Genomic DNA, 25534 nt, shown 5'->3' with positions numbered 1-25534 from the left:
TAATAACAAGTACATAATTGTTATTGCTTTGTAATTTTTACATATTACTTATTAGGTATCTAATAGTCTTAATTTGACTTGTATAAATATTATTGATAATAAATCATGACGAAAGTGATTCATTTCCTTGTATATGTTACCGGCCAAACCCGATTTCAGGCCTAGGCCAAACTAGTTTATCCTATCGCGCGTAGGCCAAACTAGTTTGTTATAGGCCAAACTAGTTTATCCTAATTTAAATAAACATACTTCAGGCCAAACTAGTTTATCCTAATATAATAAAAACTCACACTTCAGGATAAACTAGTACGACCTAGTCTAAACCAATTTAGCCGAGTATAAAGTAATTTAGCGAACATGTTACATGCGGGGAACTCCCAAATCACGTCCTTTATAATCCAAGGATGGTACTAAAAGTGAACATTTGACCTAGGCTGTCTGTCCGTCGGTCCGTCGGTCCGTCCGACCGCGAATATGACTACTCCGTCACTATACCAGGTAGAATGACAAATGAGGTGTCAAATGAAAGCATATAATCCACGGATGGCAATAAAAGTGAGAAATTTAATATAGGCTGTCGGTCCGTCCGACCGCGAATATAACTACTCGGTCACTATACCAGGTAGAATGACAAATAAGGTGTCAAATGAAAGCTTATAATCCAAGGATGGTACTAAAGGTGAGAAATTTGTTCTAGGACTCCCGGTTTTACAAACGCGACCGTAAGTCAGGACAAACTGGTTTGGCCTAGGCCAAACTAGTTTGGTCTGAAGTGTGTTTATTTATATCAGGATAAACTAGTTTGGCCTGGGACAAACTAGTTTGGCTTACGTGCGATAGGATAAACTAGTTTGGCCTAGGCCATACTAGTTTATCCTAACGCGGTTATGTAGTGTATGTAATGTTACAAATCGGTGTAATTGTAACGATTCGTATAATACTTTTTTGATTATTTTTTAGATTGTTGCATATTTATATTTATAGAAATATACTCTTACAGTACTTCTTGGGTTTTTATTCGTTTGCTCCGATATTCGACTTTAAAGGAAAAATGTACTTTTGATAGGTTTCCAAGACAAGAACAATATTGACATTCGATTTCAACATAAAGTTTCTTGTTATCGATCACGAACATTTGTCACCCAAAGAGAATTGGAACTTTCAGAGTTTGTGACATTTCCGTGGCCGTTACAATGGCTGTGTTATTTTTAGATAACCTATATTAAAAAATATAATTTATTAGGAAATACCTCGACGAACAAATTATATCTTGTATCAGTCCAAGCCACAATCAGTGAATGTCACACCTACCGTAATAAATAGGTATATTTTATTATTGGTCTTTCAATGCCAAAATCAGGATACACAAAAAGGTATTTTCATTTATGGTTCCAATCAATATGATTTTCACCATTACTTTGCATTGTGCGATATATTTGCAACCTTTTGTAAATCAAAAATAATTCCATTATTTTAAATAATGCCAACAAAAGCCGGCCCTGTACGCAACTTTTTTTCTCGGTGCAATATTTTATATTTATTGAAAGTCAACATAAATGCTTAATTTTATTTACGAATTTATATTGTGTGATATGCTCACTGACTATTGGTTCCCTGGTCGTTCTGGTTGCTGTAAGTGTCGTTGGCGGCTTAGCCACGAAATATCAAAGGCGTGTCGTTTCTCTGTGGTTGTTGTTCTCTGATATTATACCAACAGTAAAAGAAAAGAGTCTACTAACCTTGGGGTCAATACCGTTTTCATTGAAGATAGAACCATCGTATTCAATAACACCAATTACTTTGGCTCCTGCCCTGTGGAGGTACCTCATGGTGTGCAAACCGACATTACCGAAACCTTGGATAATTACAGTTTTTCCTCTGATGCCAGTTGTCAATCCACACTTTTGCATGTAGCTTTCCTCGTTGCTGAAATTTTCGATACCTACAAAGAGATTTAAACTGTAATAGTGTACAACAAATGCAGTCACTATCTTCCTTATACGGTGATCAGCTTAAGTCACTAACTTACTAATATGCTAATCATCTAAAGACGGAACCGGGAAGGGAATACTGGTAATTCTGTTATGACATTCTAATACAGTCACAGTAGAATGCGACAGATAAGTAATGTATTTATTGTAGTATGTTTCAGGTGGTTGAATATAAAACTATATATTCTTGACGGTGCGTGTTTTGATCGTGTAATAATTATCTTTGCGTATTTAATAAATGTTTATATTCGTAAATACGTGTTTAATTATTTAAGTAGACGATAGTTACTTAAATAGACTACGCAAATTCAACAAGAAAAAAAACAGTGGTTTCAATTTCAACTACGATTTTATTTCTTATGCCTTTGAGAAAACTAAAAGATGAAATGACAGAAGAGTAAAATGTGAAAACTGTGGGCTTTCCTAAGGAATTTACCTAAGAAAATTGAATTTTCTTTGGATATGTTTTTGCACTTTATGATAGCGTTGTGATATCTTTTGTTGGCCAATATTTGGTTAATATTAGAATATTAAATCTACTACAGATTTATGTAAAGAAGAAATAAAATATTTTTGTAACTCTTCTCAGAATGTAGGACAATTAAATAAAAGAAATTTGTAATAATTCGATAAAAGTTTGTTTGTTAGTTTAATGGCAAAAAAGGCATAAACATTATAACATTGTAACGTTATAAACATTATAATGTCACTGTCACATCTTTGTTAATTTATTTTCAAATAATTATTTTATTCTAATTTCTTTAATAATTCATGAATTTCTTAACTTCTTCTATTGTTTTTACTGGGTTTTGTTAAAAATTAGTTAGTGCCCTCTTTCTTCCTTTTCTGTAGGCTTGTGCTTGTGACAAACATCTAATTCTATCATAAGACATTTTTATGTTCTATGCTCCGAACACGCTCCATGTCAATGTCAAATGTCAAGCCCCCACCGACTCTGTCAGTGTCAGTATCCCTACTGAATTAAATATGGTGTGAGAGTCTAATACTTATTTTAGCCATTTAAGGAAATGTAGCCTGGTAATTTCATTTATTTTTAAGACCATAAACTCTTGGGGTAATTAGTTTATATTAGTGTCCGACATATTGTCATAGTTCTTATAATCATTTTTTATATTTAACCTCACTTCTCCAAAACCACGTGTCGATTTTATAATTTTATACATTCTTTACTTATATGCATGTAGGAATTTTACAAAATTTATCTACTTAATGGTAATAATAATTTTGTTTACTTTATCCTTGCCATCTGCTAGTTTTTTGATTATTTTATGAAGAATCGGAAGGAACTTTTCAATGCTTCTTGATGTCACTAATACACAGCTTGTATTCTAGTTTTTATTGACAATAATTAAGTAACCGTCTCTCCCTTTGGGAGAAATTCCTGAAGCCTCTATCGCCGGAGGTGTACCAATGAGCAACTACCAACTGCAGTAGATCCGATGGCCACATCGCGGAGCACAGAGTCAGTCGCAGAACCAACAGTCGACCGACGTCAAGAAGCCATAATAAGTATGATCCAAATTGTTAGCTTTCGGCAAAGATTTGATTTGATAATACATCAGTTTATTTATATTTACAATAAAAAATAAACATGTTTAGTTAACTTATTGTTTTATTTGCCTCAATCTTGATCTTCATAGTTCCATATTTTTGATTAAGACAATACATACGCACAACGTGAGAGACTTAGCTAGGCTAGCATAAGCCCCGGCGCAAATTGATCCTAAGCGAGACACAACCTGGCACCGGCGAGTTGCGTAGAGAGTTCTGCGCATCCTAATATCAATGAATACAGTGCCAGGTCTAGCATGCGAACGTTTGTCATCGGCGTACAGTTTTCTGGTGTCGTGGGACGCGTGACTCAATTCTCAGTTGTGGTTTTGTTTTCGAGATGGACGTAGAAAAGCTAATAGAACTCGTTCGGAATTATCCCATTGTATATGATACCAGCCACAAGGATTATATGAGGACGAAACTTAAAGACGAAGTATGGGAGAAAATCGGAAATGAACTTAATACGAATGGTAAGTACAATTTACTGTGATAAATAAATTCTAGTACAATATAATCAAAACCCAACACCGCTTTGTCATTAAAATTCTAATAACTTTATTAGGTACCTACTTGTAGACAAAATAAACGGCGATAACAGATATGCCTTTACAAGAACACATTATTAGAAAAAAAAGGTTACTTAAAACGAATAGGCCCGGATCCCGCGTAACAAAAAAAGTTGATTAATAGCAAGCTGAAAATTTGTTAATAGCGTAACGGTGTCTAGTCGGACAAACTTTAATGTATGGGAACACTGGAACAAGGGTAGTTTTAATTGTGGAACAGGTTAAAATTTGGAACGTCAGACTACAAAAACTTCCCATGTATTTTATCAGACAGAACTTCCAATTGATTTCTTACCCTTTCATTAAACTCTCATGCTAAAATTATTCTCTTGTCGGATTTATTAAAATGCCCAGCTGGTGATAAATACCAGTCTAGTTTTTGCATGAGAGTTTAATTAAAGGGTAACAAATCAATTGGAAGTTCTGTCCGACAAAATACATAGGACGTTTTCGTAGTATGACGTTCCAAATTTTTAACCTGTTCCACAATTAAAACTTCCCCTGTTTCAGTGTTCCCGTACATCAAAGTTTGTCTGACGAGACACCGTTAAGCTATTAACAAATTTTCAGCTTGCTATTAATCAACTTTCTGTTGGTACGCGGGATCCAGGCCTAGAAATACAATGTCACAAATGATGGCGTAATCCCTTTTCTATAGGTATAAAAATTTTGTAAATATCATTAATTTCTTAAATCTACACATTATCATTAAAAATGATTCATTATTAAAAACCGTTAAGCATATCTGTGAATATCGCATACCCTCAAATAAAATGTGTCATCATACCGGGCTTGTTCATGCTTAAAAACAAAATATGTAGACGAGATATAAATATATGTAATAGGTAAGCAGTTTTTGCAACGACAATCCAATCAATATCAGTGTTGTTTATAATAATAGTATCGGCATCGGCTGATAAAATAATTAGTTTTTAGCAAAGTTCGCACCTCTGGGGACACTGACGTACATAAAAGCAAATTTGTTAATTGTTGAGAAAAGTAGGCATTTAAAGTTTTAAAAGGTACTTAAAGCCAAAAATGAGATGCAAATTACAAGAGGAAGTAGAAATCTATTGTCCGCAGTCCTAGTTATTAGGATTTTAGGATTAGAATTTTTCTTAAACATCACCTCAAAGTCGCGTGCCTGAAAGGGAAGGAAATTAGCAAATATCTCATTGTATTGTTTCTCAAAAAATTAGAAAATAAGTATTTCATTGTTCCCCGAAAAATTCCATAATTTTACCATTGCATACTAATGTTGTGTCACGCACAACTGACAATCTGACATTGTTTGCATTTATTCATCTCTTCATTTTAGTGAATATGGATCTGGCTTTTTCTATTCTTATTTTGATTTCTGCTGAGCTATCGTTGCTCGATCGATAATTTCATTGTGTAAATATAAATTTTGGACATTTCGTGTTGATTTCGATATTACCATAAATTTAGTTTTCTTTATGTTCAAAGATAGTCTATATTCTTCGCTGCAGTCTGCTATCTTATTCAACAATGTCTGTAACTCTTCAAGTGTTTCTGCGATCAGAACGGTATCGTCGGCAAATCTCAGATTGTTTAATCTAACACCATTTATTTTAATACCTATGGATTGCTCAAAGAGTGTTCTATTCATTACGTCTTCGGAATAGAGATTAAACAGGGTTGGTGACAGTATACACCCTTGTCTCACACCTCGCTTTATTTCAATTTCTTCAGTGGTAATATTCTCTACTCTCACTACTGCTTTCTGATTATAGTACATATGTGCTATTAGTCGGATATCTCGTTTATCTAAAATCTTTTCTGCCAGGAGTCTGATTAGATGATCATGCCGCACTTTATCAAAGGCCTTGTTATACTCTATGAAACACATCAGATACAGATACATCAGTATTTTGTAATCAGTATTTGTACTCAGTATCTACCACTGAGACCCGGTATCAAAAGTAACCGTTACACGTCCGCACTGATTTTGCCCGTCCCTCTATTCGTTGCAGAGACAGCCAACGGTTGGGTCTTGTTGTGATCAATATGCGTTGCGCTAGAAAAATAACTGCACAGGTCACCCGTCCCGCCGGCGCAGGTTGTGACTCGCTTAGGTTCAATTTGCGCCGAGGCTAAACGCTGGCTATCATAGTTCATTGAAATATTATTTTACAATAGTATTTCAATTTTCTGTGGTGGTTTTTCGTGCCAACATATAATGTTTTTCGTTAAAGATCTATAAAATAGTTACTTACCATGGAAAACTCCACGACCGGTAGCAGAGACACGTCCGTGGATACCACCTTGGTTGATGGGTTTTCCAGTAGTGCAGGCGTGGTTGTTTATATCTTGGTAACCAATGGTTTTGGCATATGTGTCGGCTAACCAGGACATTTCTCTTTCGCCGGTACCCATGTCTGGAGCAGGTACATCAATACTGGGTCCTGAAAAAAAATATATAAATGAAAAAAATCCAAAATATTGTTTAATTTATTAAAAGTGTATTGTAGTATCTACACAATGAAAGCACGTAATATACCACTCTTTTAATAATTTTTCCGCTTTTCATACAGTATGGTGCAAATGAAAGGAATAAATTCGTTATTTCGTCGAAGCCGCTGACTTTTAGGTAAAATTCCAAAACAGGTCGATTTTTATTTTTAAATAGTGATTTTTTGACATACATATTATACTAGTGACGTTATCCATCTGGGCGTGATGACGTAATCGATGATTTTTTTAATGAGAATAGAGATCGTGTGCTAGCTCATTTGAAAGGTTTTGCAACTCTCTATTCAGTAATATAAACATTAACATAATTATTTATATTGAGTGTCCAAAAATAATTGTTTTTGAATTAAATTAATTAGTTGAAAGACTGATAGATTTGTACACACTTGAGTGAACGAAGGAAGTGAAAGAAGTATATTAAAGTGTGTAAATGTATTTATTTCCTTAGCTAAGCGCTTTCGACTGAAAAGTCATCTTCAGAGCTAATGCTACAATAAAAAGTTAAATTAATAAGCAAAAAGATGTCTAAGTACACAGTTTTTTTATTTAACTACGTCAATGTATAAAAAGTACCGGCTACTTCGGTTTGTATGTGTTTGCATCTCATTAAGAAATTTGGAAAATTTGGTCAGTTGTGCAACTCCGAACGATGAAAATTAGTATAATTTTTAATAGTACTTGTAAAACATTAAAAACAATCACTGAGACGTTACTGATTAACACAAACATTAACACAAAAAGAAGATTGTTTGTAATTTATTTAATTCAAAATACATTTTACTGCTGTCAGAAAACAGATAAAAATTTTATTTGACAAATAAACATTGATTTTCGCCTAAATTTAATGTTCAAGATACCAGCCACCTTCTCTTGGCAGTATGAACATTGAATTTAAGCGAAAACCAATGTTTATTTGTCAAATAAACATGTTTTTCTGTTTTCTGGCAACAGCAAAATGTATTTTGAATTAAATAAGTTACATTCATTCTTCTTTTTGTGTCAATTAATTTAATTAAAAAACAATTTTTTTGGACACCCTATATAAATAATTATGTTATTCTTTATATTACTGAATAGAGAATTAAATATTTAACCTTTCAAATGAACCAGCACGCAATCCCTTTTCTCATTTAAAAAAAATCATAGATTACGTCATTACGCCCAGATGATGACGTCACTAGTATGATATATATGCCAAACAATTATAATTGAAATAAAAATCGACCTGTTTCAGAATTTTTCCTTAAAGTCGCTGGCTTACGAAATAACGAATTTATTCTTTTCATTTGCACCATACTGTATGTTAAAAACTATCGATTAAAATAAAAATTGCCTTTGCGGTTATAATTTTTGTCTCCGATGTTTTTGATGTCTTTAGGGCCTCTCTTCATGTCTCCTGGCGACTTCCCCAATTTCCTTTGGGATATATTCGACTTTATAGAGGTCTCTATACAGAGTTGGGATAAAGTATGGAACCAAGCAAATATCTTTAAAACGAAAAGAGCAATATTTATTTATGAAACTTTGCATGCAAGTACAGTGACGCAAAAGGCATCTGATGCCATATTTTTTGTTACTACTCCACTTCCGGTTTCACCGGAAATACCCTTAACTTATTTACTTTAAATGGGACACCCTGTATATTCTTGCAGATTTTAAAAGAAATTTTAATTCATGCATACTAAATTTGGAAGAAAAAACTCTCTCTACAGTTAAAAAATAGGTTAATTTATTTACGTTAGACCAATGATATTAAAAATAAAAAAATAATTTCAAATGTTGAAAATGCTTGCCGTTCACCTCCTGACAACGTGCAAGCCTATATGGCTTGAGTGACTCGTGAGTCACTCTTTACAAGATATCTCCACGTATTAGTTCACATTCATCAATTATTATTTGTCTCAAATCCTGCAAGTATGTTGGTCGTCTAACGTAAACACGCGATTTTAGATAAACCCAAAGTAAAAAATCTAGCAGGTTGAGGTCCGGAGAACGAGCGGGCCACTCTATGAATCCTCTACGTCTAATCCATCGATTTGGAAAATTCACCTCCAAAAAATGAAAATTCACCATAACCGATTATCATTAATATTTCAATACGATCTTTTTCACTTAAATGAACCATTTTTAATACAACTTATTTCTGTCAATTAGTTCAGTAACAGTTTTATCTACTATACTAAATTCAAATAAGTCATGCAGTGCATATAAACAACAATTTTAGTCTACACAGATAGTAGGTACTCGTTTATTTCCTACTACGTTGTATTAATACAAAAAAATTATCTACAGACACTTTTTAACAAATTTCTTCTTCCAAATTTGGTATGTATGAATCAAAAATAACAAGTTCTTTTAAAATCTGCAAAAATATACAGGGTGTCCCATTTAAATTAAATAAGTTAAGGGTATTTCCGGTGAAACCGGAAGTGTAGTAGTAACAAAAAATATGGCATCACATGCCTTTTGCGTCACTTTACTTGCATGCAAAATTTCATAAATATTGTTCTTTTCGTTTCAAAGATATTTGCTTGGTTCCATACTTTATCCCAACCCAGTATAAATCATTCGTATAATTTAACCCAATGATAAATAAATTATGGCACTTTCGTTACATTCACATTAAAATATAAAAAAGTGGAATATGGAGCTTTATGAATAGACTAATCCAATATTATTTAATATAATACAATATTTATAATTGAATCGGTCATTTCGAAAACAACACATGTTACAATAAGTAAATTTTTCAGGAAACGTAAAAATCTTTCCATTAATAGTTGGGTATTTTGAGGTAATACTATATTTTATATAAGTATTATGGGTTATAAATGCATGTTTCTGAAGTAAATGTTAGGTACTTATTAAAAGTTTTTAATTCTGTGGAGTTATGTTATCGAAATGAATCATAATTTTTATTGTTCTTTCTTTAATTTCAACAAGAAACAGCCAAAATACATAGAAACTTCAGATATATTATGTATGTATACAACAAAAACGCCGTATACACCATAATTTTTAATGGCACTAAAACTTTCTTTACTTTCTGCAAGCAGTCAAAATATGAAACTTAGATATATATTATAAATATAATATGTATTTTACATTATCAAAAGACTAAACAATATTTAATATGTTTTACACTCATAAAAGTTGATATGAATAGGGACCTATTAGAGGTAAACCTCACTAACTACACTTTTCAGAAAGTGGAGAAAAATCGATTTAAAGGTACAAATTGTTTTTTAAATTCACCTGACTGAATATTGGAATTTTTTTACTGCAACTTTAAAGAATAAATAAAAACAGATATTTCAAGCCATATTTCGTCACAGGAATTATGATACAATCAATATTAGATCAATTTTTGTACTTAATGAGTTTTTCCATGAACATAATTATTGGATATTGATATCCTATTAGAGGTAAATCTCACTAACTACACTTTGTACTTGATGAGTTTTTCCTTGATCACAATTATTGGATATTGAGAAATTAATGAATTTGTCTCCATAAAATTTCGCTGACTTACAACGAACGAACTATCAAAAATAAGTATATTATTTAAAAATGAACAATAAGTTTCGTTCTTCGAAAATAAATGCAATTCTTTCGGCATTTATGACAGCCACAAAAATCGCCTGCTTAATTGCAAAATAGATTATGTTACCCTTTATGTAAGCTATCACCAAAGAATATAATATACTCTCCTAGAAGAAGAGTTTGAATGGAACAGATGGTCACGTTTATTTGTCCCTTGAAAATACCGTAGTCATTGTCAGGCCACATGCACTAACTTAGTTGGTGCACAAAATCCTATGCTGAAAAGTTACAGGGCAGCACCCTTCTATGAGGTCTATATTCTTTGCTATCACGGTTACAAAGAAATTTAATCTCATATTTCTTTAATCAATCGCCGAACAGATAATGCACAGAAATATAATGTACAGCTTGTACAGTTTCAACAATACAATGTAACACACAAGTCGCCGGCTTAATCGCAAAATAGATTATGTTACCTAATGTATTGTTTGAAAGATCACTAAGTAACAATAAGTTTTAATGAGTTTTACCCTGAAAGCGAAATTCACAATATTGCACTCCATATTGGAAGGAAAAATTCACCAAGTGCAATAATACGTTTTAATGAGTTTTGCCCTGAAACCGAAATTCACAATAATGCACTTAGGGAATTGTGCCATAAATTATCTCAGCAATTAGAAGGGTTAGAGCCCCAGGTGACTTCTCCAGAGCTGAGCAGTAGCGTATTAAGTTCAAATTGATGAAAATGTCAAAATCTCAAAAAAGTACACTTAGTGAGTTTTACCTCTAATAGGACGATACGTTGTTTTCGAACTAAACGAAAAACATACCGACCTGCCATGCCACATTTTAATTTAAACAGTAACTTGCGTTGGTTTCACGCGGAATGGTGGATTTCAATCTTGAAATCATCATGGCGTCGAAAAGTCATTTTACCCCAAATATGGACTTCTGTTGTTTCCGAAATAACCGATTCAATTGTAAGTCATTTGTAACTCTGATTAATTACTTTTATTAACAAAATTGAATACAGAGATGCAATTAATTGCATAAGATATAGTTTTTTACCTGTTTCGACCCTGTCTCTTTTTGAAAAGATAAAAATTTCGAGAATCGCATCTCTCAAAATTTGCAACGCGGTAAAATAGGTAAAATACAATAATAATTGTACTATACATTATATTATGATTCTCTTATTTATTTTGTGTGACAATCGCAGTGTTAAGCTGACGTTATGAGTAGATGGTAAACATACAGTATGTCAAAAATTAGGTCTACATGCTACTCAATAGAAATAAATATGTTTATATAAACAAATCTACTGTTTGCAGATGTCTTATCATTTTTTTAATCGATATTATGTGGTATTATGTAGTCGTTTGTGCGATTGCATGTATGTACTTGGCTTTTTTTATTAAATGCTATAAAGTATAAATATCATAAAAATGTTACAGTATGTCGTATAATGTCAAGGTTAGATTAAGTAATAATACTAAAATACATATTATTTGAACAACAATCGCGATTGTCAAAAATAATAAATATATCTAAAATTGGATTACTTATCGCCAATACGTCAAACCCAAAATTAGTGTTGGTTAAAATAAGAAACCTTTGCACGGTTATTTAATATTAAAACAAAAATAAATCAAATTTATTTTAACTTATATAGGTGGTTTAATGGCAATAAAAACCACATTTATTAACATGTAAAAAAACCTTCCAGGAATAAAAAAACGGTTATTTGCGGCTTTTAAAATTTTGGTTTTTTGACAATTACTCAAGATTTCAACCTACGAATTACCCAATAACTTAGCTTTGTAGGTGGTTTGTACGAGGTACACCTCATATCTGGGAAAATTCGAATTTTTAAGCTATAGGCCTCATAAGTATGATAAAATCCATTTCCGATTGGAAAAACGGATTTTTAAGCTCACTAAATCCTATGTTGCCTTCATGCATTATAGACTTCAGATGCATCAGACACTACTTGTAAATACCTGTCAAACTCATGTTTACTGATCAAAATCGGTTAAACCGTTTGAATAGTTTGAAGTTATCGAGCTCCAAGTATAATCCATTTAACCATTATCACCAAAGTGGTCTATAAGGTTATAGTCGTTACGACGCTAAACTTGATCGGCCTGCAACCGCAAAGTACCTGAAAACTTGAAGAGTACAGTGTTCAACCAGTGAATCCTTCGTATGACGGACATAGGGATGTCAAACCTGGTCCATAACCAAGACAAATATGAATAAAATTGCCACAACAGAAATGGCAATGTTGAATATACGATAGAAAGAGGAACGACAGGCGTACGATCAAAAACTTTCACAGGCCACACTGCTAGACAAAAAGACCAACATTGGAACGCCACGATACAACATTGGAGATCTTACAAAGGTAGATGACCAAGAGGAAGACCACACATACAGATGAGACGGATAATGACATCAAAAAAATAGCCGAAACCATTGGAAGTATATGGAAGTATATGGTAGTATAGATAAAAGGCCAAGAAGTCCGTATTTCCGGTCTATAACGCTCCTTTCACACAACTACTTTAGTCGTACAGCAAACCTACGTATGAGGCATTCCATTAATGGACTATGGACCACAACAACATATTGTTGTTTAGCTGTCTTCCATGGTCTTCTTCTTCTTGTAATGCCTATCCGTTTCGGATGTTGGCGACCATCATGGCAATCTGTACTTTGCACACTGCTGCTCTAAAAAGATTCGTGGTTGTTGTGTTGAACCACGTACCTAGATTTTTCAGCCAGGAAATCCTTCGCCTTCCTGGTCCACGCTTTCCTTCCACTTTTCCTTGCAAGATTAGTTGCAGCAGCCCATATCTTTCACTGTTCCTCATGATGTGACCGAGGTATTCGATTTTGGCTGTTTTTATTGTGATTAACAGCTCTTTTTCTTTTTGCATTCTCAGCAATACACCCTGATTAGTAATGTGGTCGGTATAAGATATCTTCAGAATTCGACGATAATGCCACATTTCAAACGCCTCAATTTTCTTGCAGGTTTCGTCTGTGAGAGTCCACGACTCAGCACCGTACAACAGTATAGGAAAGATATTACATCGTAGTAACCTGACTTTTATGGGTATCGATAAGTCATGACATTTGAATAACTTTGCCATTTTTTGAAATGCAGATCTTGCTTTCTCTATCCTACATTTGATTTCTATGGAATGGTCCTAATCTTCATTGACGTTCGTACCAAGGTAGGTGTATGTTTTTACTCTTTCTATTTGTTGACCGTTCACACTGATTCGTCCAAATTGCTGTTCCTTCTTAGAGATCATCATACATTTTGTTTTCTTAGTGTTTAGCGAAAGACCGTATGTCTGACTGACTTCTGCGATTTTGTTCATTAACTCTTGGGAGGGCTTGAGCACTGTCAGCGAATACCACTGTGTCGTCTGCGTATCTTATGTTCTTGATACATTCTCCGTTAATTCGAATTCCGGCTTCAACATTGTCCACTGCTTCCTGAAACCTCCTCAGAGTTGATGTTAAACAGCAGTGGTGATAGTATACATCCCTGACCCCACGTTTGATTTTGATATCATCGGATTCTCCTGCCTCTGTCCGGATATATGATGTTTGATTCCAGTACAAATTGCTGATAATCCTTAAATCACAGGTGTTTATTCCAATATTGTTTAGTATCTCCATCAGCTTGTCGTGCTTTACAGTATCGAACGCTTTATGGTAATCAATAAAACATGCATAAGTATCGCAATTTACGTCTCTACCAAAACCAAACTGTGTACGGCTGATTTTTTCTTCGCACAGTCTATATCAGTGATACTCAACCTGCGGCCCTCGGGTCGCATGCGGCCCTCTAGCGTTTTTTATGCGGCCCGAAGGCTAACTAAGGAGTTGTGTGATCAAGTTATTTGTCAAATTTCACGTGTTTTTTCAAATTATTTGATAGTGTGCCGATGTGTTTGAGGCGTGTTTGGGAGTGAAGCAGACAATTTAATGACTTTAATTTTAAATTATATTGAAATTTTTAAAAACTTTGATTAAAAATCAAATTATTATTAACTTTTAATAATAAATTATTACAGTTAATTAACAAATACTCATTTTAAAAATAATCAATACTTATTTACTACATTGCAACGACCTATTTAGTAATCACCAATTCAAAAATTCAGGTCCGGATTAACAAAAACAATTTAAAATAATTGTGACCTTGAAACAACACCCTGTATATTACAATTTTCAAAATTCGTCTGCACATTTGAAAAGAGCACAAAAACTAAGTTTAATTGCTCGCTTCAATTTTTTGCGCAGACAATTTAATGACATTAATTTTGAAATTATATCGAAATTTTTGTTTTGAGAGTTCGAGTTCTTAAAAATTTCGACATAATTTCAAAATTAAAGTCATTGAATTGTCTGCGCAAAAAATGGAAGCTCCATTAAAGCTCTTTTCAAATGTGCAAACGGGTTTTGAAAATTTCAATACACACGATGTTGTTTCCAAGTCAAAATGGATTTATAATTTTGTTTAATCCGGACCTGGATTTTTCTTGTGATTAGTAGTTGGGTGGTTTGGATTGTAAATGTGACATATGTGTACTAAATATCAAAAAAATATACAATGTGGTTCTAAAGTTATGGGTCCAGAAAGAAATAGGTAAAATCGATAAAACACCCTGTAGCTCGCTTATAAAGTCGATGGAGCAATAAATTTAGTATGTCTAGAACCGCCTCATTTACCTCTATTCACCATTTAAGTATTTCCGTTTCCCAATGAAACACCCTGTATACTACTTCATCTTGATTGCGGCCCGCAAGCTGTGGCAATAGCTACTATGTGGCCCGGGAAAGAAAAATGTTGAGTATCGCTGGTCTATATTATATCCTTTGATGTATAATTTTTAGAAACAATTTTAAAATATATGGTATTCCATGGTCACTGCAAGGGAAATATGCTATGGCATAAAACTCTCGACATTTTTAAAGACAGTGAAATTCTTCTGGATCCAAAACCATAACTTTTTTATTTGTCAGCTAGCTGTTAGTGTGATAGTGTACTGCTCTGTTCTTTTCTTTTAATAGAATTAATTATTAATAAGTTGGATTAGGTGCGATAATGTGCAGGGGCGGCTTTACCTATTGTGCAGGGTGTGCGGTGCACACGGGCGCCGGGATTTTGGGGCGCCGAGCGCCAAAGAACGGGTCCTTTACTTTGTTTTTCAACATAAAATATGCTTTAAAACGATTAATGAAAAATTACATTGGATTCTACTACACCTTTGGATATTTTAACTTGAGTGTTCCCAAATTTGTTCACTGCTCGTAGAATTTATCTCACATTGCCAGTGACAGTAGCGCACAGTGAAAGATCATTTTGTAAATTAAAAATAATTAAAAATTATCTAAGGTCAACATTGTCGCAAAGTCTATTGACAAATTTATCACTAGTAAGTATTGAACATGAAATAAAAATTGAAGTAAATGATATTATTCAAGATTTTGCTATTGGTAGGGGAGACCAAGCGGGGATTTTTGCAGTTACTCGAGCGCGTCAGATTATCATATGGGGAGAAACGTGGTACCCTGCAGATGTACCTCTACCATATATTGGCTCTTAACCCAGGGGAGTTCGTTCAGGGGGGCCCAAAAAAAAATCTATCCTTGAAAATACTCGAACTTGTCAGATTAAGATAAGGTAAAATAAATACATGCAAAAGAGTGTATATTTCAAAAATCTGACGATTTGAGCGGAACGGAAATGAGAGAGTCAAAAAGTTTCACAAAAAAAGCGAATATTTCGCAAAATGAACGTCAGATCGAAAAACTAAAAACTACGTGTACAATATTTTTCAAAAATCTATCGAAAGATACAAAACATGAGCCCCCACGGAGAGGGGTGGGGGTAAATTTAAAATTTTAAATACAAATCCCCGCTATATTTCCCAAAAGCTGCAAAATACAGTTACTCAATATTTTTAAAAAATTTATCGAATGGTACCAAACACGACCCCCCATGGAGGTGAGGTGGGAGGTTACTTTAAAATCTTAAATGGGAGGCCCCATTTTTTATTGCAGATTTGGATTTTCTGCATAAAAATAAGCAACCTTTATTCGAAACATTTTTCCAAATTATGGATAAATGGCGCTATAATCGGAAAAAGCGATTGTTGGAAATGGAAAATTAAATTAAAAAATGGGAAGTCCCCACTAAAATGGAAAATTTTACTTAACTTTTTTTGGTTTCAGGACCTAATAATCACAACCCAATAGGTCCCCAAAGCGCTCGAGTGACTGCACATTTAGCATACTTTACTCCCCTACTCCTAATGCAAAAGCACGAAAAGTATCTTTTTCATAATTATATGTTGTAGTACGTGTGTCCTGTAATAATTCGTTAATAAATTATTATTGTTTTTTAAATAATCACAACGTTGTTCTTTTTTATTCAGTTAACCAATTCCTTCCTAAAAGTACTATTTACTCGTGGACTCAAACCTGTCAAACTTCCTCAACCAATTTTTAACCTTACCTCAAAGATAAAAAAGTTAATTTTTCATTAAATATTTTTAACAGATTTGGGTAGGTTGTTCCGAAACCTTTAAATTGCAATATTTGCATCTGGATTTTTGTTTACATTATAAGCGTACCTAATGCCTCTAATACCCCATGTACTAGTACTAGATAGTAGATAGGTACCTATTCGACTATTCCATTTTGACTGCGCGTCCACTAAAGGGCGCCAGTGCATCGACTGCACACGGGCGCTACATGGGCTAGAGCCGCCTCTGATAATGTGATACTGTCAGAAAATAAACATCAAGAAGTGTTTACCACCACGAGTGACAAGTGGCATTATCACACAAGGTAGTTAAATATTATTATGTATTACATTTTTATCTCCATTTTCATTACGTAATTGAAGTGTTATTTGCCCATAGAGATAATTCTCTTTGAAGGTCAATAAATGTTTAATTGATATACTTTATATTGTTGCAGAGCAATAATACTAAATTGCCCAACATCAGTGTAAAGTAGATTACTTACATTTAAACACTTCATATCAATATTCGCATATTCGTTTAACTTTAACTTTTCATAATTACCGATGTAATATTCGTATCGTATGCATAAATTAAAGTAACTTGATAGGGGAGTGCATTTAGATTTTCACTTCGGAAAAAATCAAACAAGATAAAACTTTTTGTAATTTCATTAAGAAATGTTTAATAAACAACATATCAAAAAGTTCTACTCGAGAAGTGGGTGCTTCATTTTTTATTAAACAAATGAACAGCGAAGTTAGATGTTTTTTTAAATAACTCCGAAAATATAATTTTTAGAAAAAAACTGACTTAACCATTGAAAAATTCAGAAAATTTTACAAAAAAAACCTTATATAAAGATTTTTCTAAAATTAAATCTCTAGCTTCCGTAATTTTTTATTTATAACGCTAAAGTCACCCTTCTCACACACATTGCCGCACTGTAAACTAGCGTTGGAAGAAGTGCACGGTTGAGTTTTTTTAATGTAATTCTTTAACTAATGGATCAAAAGAAATTTTACAAATTGGACATGAAAGAAGATGAAATAAGCTATCTTATAGACGTAATATAAAGAAATAAAGTGTATGGACATAAGTACGTTGTGGGCGGAAAGTGAGCCTTACATGAATTTTGTTTAAAAATGATTTAAAAATGTGTAACTAATACAATTTTTCTTATAAAACTCTCAAATTTGCACAACTTACCTCTCAATCATCTTACTAAACGATGTTTCATTCAAAAAAAATCTCAAAAATTTAATTCCAATAATACGATGTCTCAAAAAATGTAATTTTTGAAAACTTCGTAGTTTTACAGAATTCCCACCACTTTAAGACGGTATTACTCAAGTTTGAATAAATCTAATACAATCTTTTTGCTATTTTTTTAAAGCTTGGGATGTAGTCTTTAAAAAACACTGAATTATTTTAGTTTAAAAATGAAATAAACAATTTCTTTTTGAGAAAACTAAGAAAGATAACAAACATGTAATACAAAAACCGAAAATTACCAGCTGAAAAAATGTATATACAGAGTGATCAAAACTTTTTTCTGTAAAACTTACCTAAAATACATTTAATAATAAGCTTCAACAATAATAAATGTTCAACAAACAAAATTTTTTTTAGCTCTTATACAGTATGTCTGCGTAATTTGGAACCTATTGATAACTTTTTTAATATCAGTTTTACAAAAAAAAAGTTATTCTTTATAAAATACTCTGCATCGTATATAACATAAGATGCAACCATCAAATATCAAATTTTGTTAATTTTGTACGAGGTATGTCAAAAAATATGAATTTCACTCAAGAGTAAAGTACCTTTATATTTCACAATATCGAAAATTTTTATAAAGAAAAGTTGTTTGGAATTAAAAACTATGTTCCAATATGTAATTATATCCTTCTAATCGAAAATTTTTTTTTTTAAATATCCTTTTTAATACATTTTAATTTTTAATATTATTGTGAAAATTATTTGTTTATCTTTTTTTTAAGAATGAAATTCCATATTTCTTTGATTGGATTCTACTTGTTTTTCATTTAAATATCTGCCATTTTGGATTCGCCATTTTGAAATTTTAATTTTTAATCTATAATTCAGATTCAACAACCTGTTAAAAATAAAGACAATATATGTTTTAGAAAAACGTTCTTTTTTATGTTCTTTTTAGAAAATCGGCATTTTGGATCCGCCATTTTATAGTTTATAATGTTAACATTTAAGTTAGGTTTATCAAAGCTCTCAAAAATAAATATATGTGGAAATAAATACATTTTGTAAAGAAATTATGATTTTACAACTATTTTTTAAGTTATCCGCCATTTTGGATCTGCCATTTTATAATTTAAATTATCAAAATTCGATTCAGGTTCAGCAACCTCTCAAAAATATCCACATATATGTAAACAAACACGTTTTATAAAAAAAAATCGGATTTTACAACTACTTTTTAAGGCTATGGGTACATAATTCGCAAATATTTTTCGTGTATCCCTACTTTTTCTGTCTTTACACGGCAAATTACGCGTAGTAAACTTCACACTGGTATGGATATGTAAACATTACTAGAATGTCATTCTACTTGAAAATGTCATTATTAATTTCAAGAGATGGGTTTTGAATGTTCTTGGATAACTGTTATTTTTATAATTGGAAATTATTAATTCAGTTTATAAATGTGATATTTTTTTCACTAACTATGTATTCAGTGATTGTAATAATTTATTTGTACAACAAAGACTAATACTCAATCGAGAAAAGAGCAAAAGTGTTAAAGTGATTTTTTAATAATATATTGTTATGGAAAGCTTACAATTTTGAACATCTTTAACAACAAAATACTTGTATCACAGAATATATTATCCTGATGTATTCTCTGCTTGGATCTCCCACAAATAGTACACAATAAATAACTTTTTATTAAGTTCACGTCTTAAATCAATTATTTATCAAATACACTATATTTCAATAATATTTAATCAATAACTCAACATATTCCCGATGCAATGTCAAATATTTAAAATTGTCACTGATTGTCAGTGTCTGACTGACAATATATGCTGACAATATTATATTCGGCTGAGTGCGTTGTAAGACAAAGATAGATTTGGAAAATTTTACCACGGCATTGTGTTTATTTTTTTCAAATCCTGAAAAAGCCAATAAATATTTTTGAAAATTTTAAACGCAGAATGAAAGACTAAATTATTACCGAGGGCCGAAAGTCCCTTAAAATAAATATAAATTTTATTTTGAATGATATATTTGAAATTAAAAATCACACTAAATTTTCTCTTAGATTTTCACCCCTGTAACTTATTAAAATAAACATTATAGAAGTTCTCAGGGACTTTCGGCCCTCGCTAATAACGTGATCTTTCATTCTGCGTTTAAATTTTTCAAAAATACTTATTAGTTTTCTCAGGATTCGAAAAAAATGAATCCCCATTTGAATTGCATTGCAGCCGAAAATACGTTCCGATCCTCTTGAGGATTTTTAGGGAAAAATCCGCCATTTTTAATCCGCCATTTTGAATTTGCAAATTGTAATGTCAGATTCGGGTTCAGCATAATCAAAACTAAAATAAAAACATTTTTTATCAAAATAAAATGTTGAATTCACCCATATTCTTAACATTATATACAAAACAATTGTTATTGTTTAAACAATTAATAAACAATTAGCGGCGAAATTTGTGAGTAGAACTTTTTACTTTAACATATTTATAAACTAACAAAAAAAGTTTTAGAAAAATATAACCTTGTTTGATTTTTTCCGAAACATTGTATCTTTTCGTTCTAATTGCACTCCCCTATGATTCTAAATCCTGACCCTCTACTTTGTACCGTGAAATTTGGGTTGCCTATATGAGCTTGAATCGGCGAAATGGGCATATAAATAATAAAGTTTTGCTGTATTAACCACTTAAAAATTCACATTGTAAGGCATGAATCAATCAAATATGTAATGTAGTATGTACCTTTTTGTAGATGTATTTAAACATGCAACTGAAAAGTTATTACTATAAAGAGTGATATGTGGGTACCTACAGTCCATCTAATTTACTTACCGTTGCACGTCATTATCTACGCCAGAGATCTAAGTTGACATAGTTGCCAAAGTATAAAAAAATCCTGAATCCATTTTAAATCAAATAGATCACATAATTATTGTAAACGTGGATTATACAACAAAACAAATTAATATTCAATGTAAATAAGTAAAAACTTAAGAAATAGAGAACAAGAATTAAGTTATAATCTTTTAAGATTTGCAGTGCAAGCGTTTTTGCACTGCATTGTTAATAATTAAAAAACGGCTCCGAACTCTTGGCATGAAGCCGGAGGTTTCTTTGTATATGTCTACAATAACAACTAAAAAAGTTGTCAGATACCTCGGTTATTATGTTACAATATACAACGTTAAAAGTAGATGTTGCTCTATTGGGACCGTGCAAGTTCGGCAAAGCGACCCCTATTTCTACGCTCTATACTAAAATTCGCACTTTTAATTATATTGGCCAATTATATTAGTCCTGGTTACTGGATAATTGTCAAGGCCATAGTCCAAAAAAATAATAAGAAGAAAAAATAAGATTCAGGTTATGTTATGAAAACGTCAACAATTGTATGTAGTAAATAAAATTAGTTATTAAAATGCAGTACTGCAAGCAAAATAAAATTAATTAAATTTACCTTTATATAATAATTGCATATCATATCAATATTGTGGAGCAATATACAATTTTTCTGCTTCACTGACAGAAGGTATGAAATATACGTCAATTTGACAATTTCAATTGACAATATGAATTATTTAAGATAGTTGCAATATTTCTCCGCGATTCGCGCAGGGTCGTTTCTCATTTCCCCTTCCAAGTACTTGCACACCGCGAATACATACTCTATGTATTTGACAGTATTGATAATAGAAGTAAGGTAATGTCAGAAAATTATATAATATAATGTCAGTCAAGTTTCCTATTGTCCTGTAATTAAGAATAAATTTATAATCGTTGATGGTCATTTAGTTAGCTAGTTAGCTCACCTAACTCATTTTATAACAATTCCAAGTCGTGATAAAATTAGGTGAAATTTATATTTTTATAGTAGAGGATGTTTTTATAGTAAAGTAAATGATAAAAACAGTAAATATAATAAAACAGATATTTATAGTGAAGAATATAAACAAATATGAAGTGTCATCACCGCAACTGTCAAATAAATGTTATAGTCGGTTCGCTAAACTCAAGACGCAACTGGCTAGATATTTTAGTCGATAATTTTTTTGTTTTTTGCCAATTTTGCAAAAATTGTCAAAATTACTATCTATTTAGTGATTATTAACTATTTAGTAATTATTTTTTGCCAATTTTACTAAAATTGGCAAAATTACCGACTAAAATATCTAGAAAGTTGCGTCTGAGTTTAGCGAACAGACAAAATGTCACCTTCGTTCGATTACAGCTACAGTGTGATTCGAGTAAATGTGCTTCATAAAAACGCTTTATAATCCATTTATACAAATTAAATGAAACATATTATTGTTAGTCCAGGGCGCATCTGTTTGGAGATGGACGTTGAGAGGTGATTCAAATTTTTTTGCAGAAATTGCTTGAAAATAAATCAAATAATAATATTTGGGTTATCCTCCCTCTCAAAAAGGTCCAGAACATTGTTTAAATAATCAAAATGTCAAAAAATTAAGGAAAAATTCGATTTTTTTCTTCGTTTCTTAATTATAACTTTAAAAGTATTAATTTCCGAGAAAAGTTGTACTGACATAAAAGTTGCGTAATTAAATTTCCTACAATATAGAATTGGTTAAAAATTTAAAAAATAGTCACCCTAGTTGCAAAATAGCAATAATTACGAAAAAAACCATACAAAAACAAGTATTCGCATTTTACGTTTTTCAACCATTTATGCTGTACATAGGACCTTCATATTTCACCCAGAAAAACTTTATGATACAGTAAAACAATACTGTAAATTTCATTAAGATCGGTGTAACAGATTTTGCAAAATAAATTTTGCAATCCAGCTATCGCAAAAAAAATTCATTTTTTCAAAATGTTACAGGACTGAAAATAAAGCAGATAGCAAGTTGAAATTTTTTTTGTTTATAGAAGTGTACCGTACCTTTCATTTGCAATTTGCAAAATTAAAATCGATTAATTACCACGGTGTCAGGAAATTTTTTAAATAAATAATAATTTTTGGTGCTACGCGCAGGACAGCGGTGTTCGATTCACACAAGTTGATTTCCACCAAAATTTCTTCCAATCTTTATCTAATATATTATGTTCTTACTCTATATTTTGTTGTATTTTAATATTTTAATTCCACAAAAATTAAACTAATTTTATTATTGTTTGTGAAATATTGTTTAAAGAATTGCATATGTTTAAAAATAATAAACTTTTATTTTTTAGGTTAAAATATGTGAACAAAGAAAGTTTTTGCTAATAAAAGTATAGAGGAGTTTGCTATTTCAAACGATAGAGTATGTGTTTTTATTTTGCAATAAACAAATTTATTTATTTATATCGAAATTTAATAAAAATTAAAATGTACAATCATTATCAAAGGTCATTGGAATGCCCAATCAGAGCAAACTATCTGCTGTCCTGCGCGTAGCACCAATAATTAATGTTTATTTAAAAAAATTCCTGACGCCGTGGTGTTAACCGATTTTAATTTTGCAAAATTGCAAATGAAAGGTACAATACTCTTATAAACGCAAAAAAAATTCATCTTGCTATCTGCTTTATTTTCAGTCCTGTAACATTTAAAAAAAAATGAATTTTTTTTTACGAAAGCTGGATTGCAAAATTTATTTTGCAAAATTTATTGAACCGATCTTAATGAAATTTATAGTATTGTTTAACTGTATCAAAATTTTTCTGAGTGAAATATGAAGGTCCTAAGTGTAGCATAAATGGTTGAAAAACGTAAAATGCGAATAATTGTTTTTGTATGGCTTTTTCGCAATTATTGCTATTTTGCAACAAAAGTGACTATTTTTTAAATTTTTAACCAATTCTATATTGTAGGAAATTTAATTACGTAACTTTTATGTCAGTACAACTTTTTTCGGAAATGAATACTTTTAAAGTTATAATCAAAAAACGAAGAAAAAATCGAATTTTTCCTTAATTTTTTGACATTTTGATTATTTAAACAATGTTCCGGACCTGTTTGAGAGGGAGGATAACTCAAATATTATTATTTGATTTATTTTCAAGAAATTTCTGCAAAAAAAATTGAGTCACCTCTCAACGTCCAAATGTACTAATATTTTTACAGATGCGCCCTGGTCTATGCGTATTTCTTTAGGTTAACATTAATAGAAATCTTCAAATATTATTTCTACGCGTATATAATAAAATATGTCTAGTGGCTGTAATTCCAGTGTATTCGCCAAAATGATTCTAAAAAAGAACACACCTACCACCTAAATATTTCGTGTTGGTATCATGCGAAGTCAAAGGCTATGACGCGGATGACGTGCAACGGTTAGTAAATTAGATGAAGTATATAACTGTGGCTATGCTTGACTTAAATAACACAATAATTAGATATAAAAATCACAAATTTTAGTAAATTTGGGAAAGTATCATAAATACAAATACCGATGTTGAAACGTATTTAAATACCAAGTATTTAAATACAAAAAATGTACCCAAGTTTTTGGGTAAATTTTTATCTTAATCATTCACGCTTTTTGTACATTTCATATTTTTACTTTGGTATCGGAGCTAATGGGCCGTATTTCAAAATTTAAATACTTATTTGTAGGTATTTAAATACGTTACACTTTAGACTTTAGAGCATTTAAATACAAAGTACTTATTTATAATTATAGAGTATTTAAATACTTGGTATTTAAATACTTACTCTAAAGTCCAAAATTTTAAAATACATACTTACAAAAAGTATGTAAGTTACATACTTACAAAAAGTATGTAAGTTTTGAAATACTGGCCATCAGCTCTGATACCAGGTTAAAAATATAAAATGTGCAAAAAGAGTGGATGATTAAGAAAAAAATTACCCAAAAACTTTCCCAAATTTAATAAAATTTGTGATTTTTTTTATATCTATGTAAGTTTTATTTTAGTCAAGCCACAGTATCGGTACATATCACTCTTTATAGTAATAACTTTTCAGTTTCATTTTTAAATACATCTACAAAAAGGTACTACATATTTGATTCATTCATGATTCATGCCTTACAATGTGAATTTTTAAAAGGGTCAATACAGCAAAACTTTATTATTTATATGCCCATCTCGTCGATTCAAGCTCATATAGGCAACACAAATTACACGGCACAAAGTAGTGGGTCAGGATTTAGACAGAATTATTAAACTTAAACTTACTATTGATTAACATTTCCGCGAGATCGCTGAAATATTAAAGAAGCAAGTATACTGAATTCTCGAGAATTATAGCTCATCGAAGATTAGAATTGTAAGCAAAGCATTTGACAGAGTATGCCACCAAGGGCTAGTATATAAAATTAGACAAAATGGATACATCGGAGTAATGACAAGACTAGTCACCACGTACCTTGGTAACTGGAGGTTTAGGGTTCGAATAGGACAGGTTCTGTCCGAAAAAAGTGCCCCGGAGTGCCCCAGTGTGCCGGAGTACCAAAGGGGCAGTGTTGTCACTCCTACTGTACAGCGTGTACACAGCTGACGTTCCAAGAACACCCGGAACTCTACTCGGCCTATATGTAGACAACATTGCTACAGCGGCAAAACATAGAAACCTGGATGTAACCGTGAGAAACCTACAGACG

General features: G+C 31.8%; 1 protein-coding gene across 2 annotated transcripts in view; it reads right to left on the bottom strand.

Annotated features, from left to right (window-relative positions):
• Positions 1-25534, bottom strand: part of LOC126889420 (glutamate dehydrogenase, mitochondrial-like) — a 154661-nt gene that overhangs the window by 74159 nt on the left and 54968 nt on the right. For both annotated transcript variants that reach the window (XM_050657715.1, XM_050657716.1), the window contains exons 3-4: positions 6370-6558; positions 1740-1942 (exon numbers count right to left, since the gene is read on the bottom strand). In XM_050657715.1, the coding sequence (XP_050513672.1) occupies positions 1740-1942; positions 6370-6558 (392 nt within the window). The remainder of the gene's footprint in view (positions 1-1739; positions 1943-6369; positions 6559-25534) is intronic.

The sequence above is a fragment of the Diabrotica virgifera genome, chromosome 8 (assembly GCF_917563875.1).
Source record: "Diabrotica virgifera virgifera chromosome 8, PGI_DIABVI_V3a".
Classification (NCBI taxonomy): Eukaryota; Metazoa; Arthropoda; class Insecta; order Coleoptera; family Chrysomelidae; genus Diabrotica; species Diabrotica virgifera.
The sequence above is the reverse complement of the archived record's forward strand: the minus strand, read 5'-3'. Positions and strand labels throughout refer to the sequence as shown.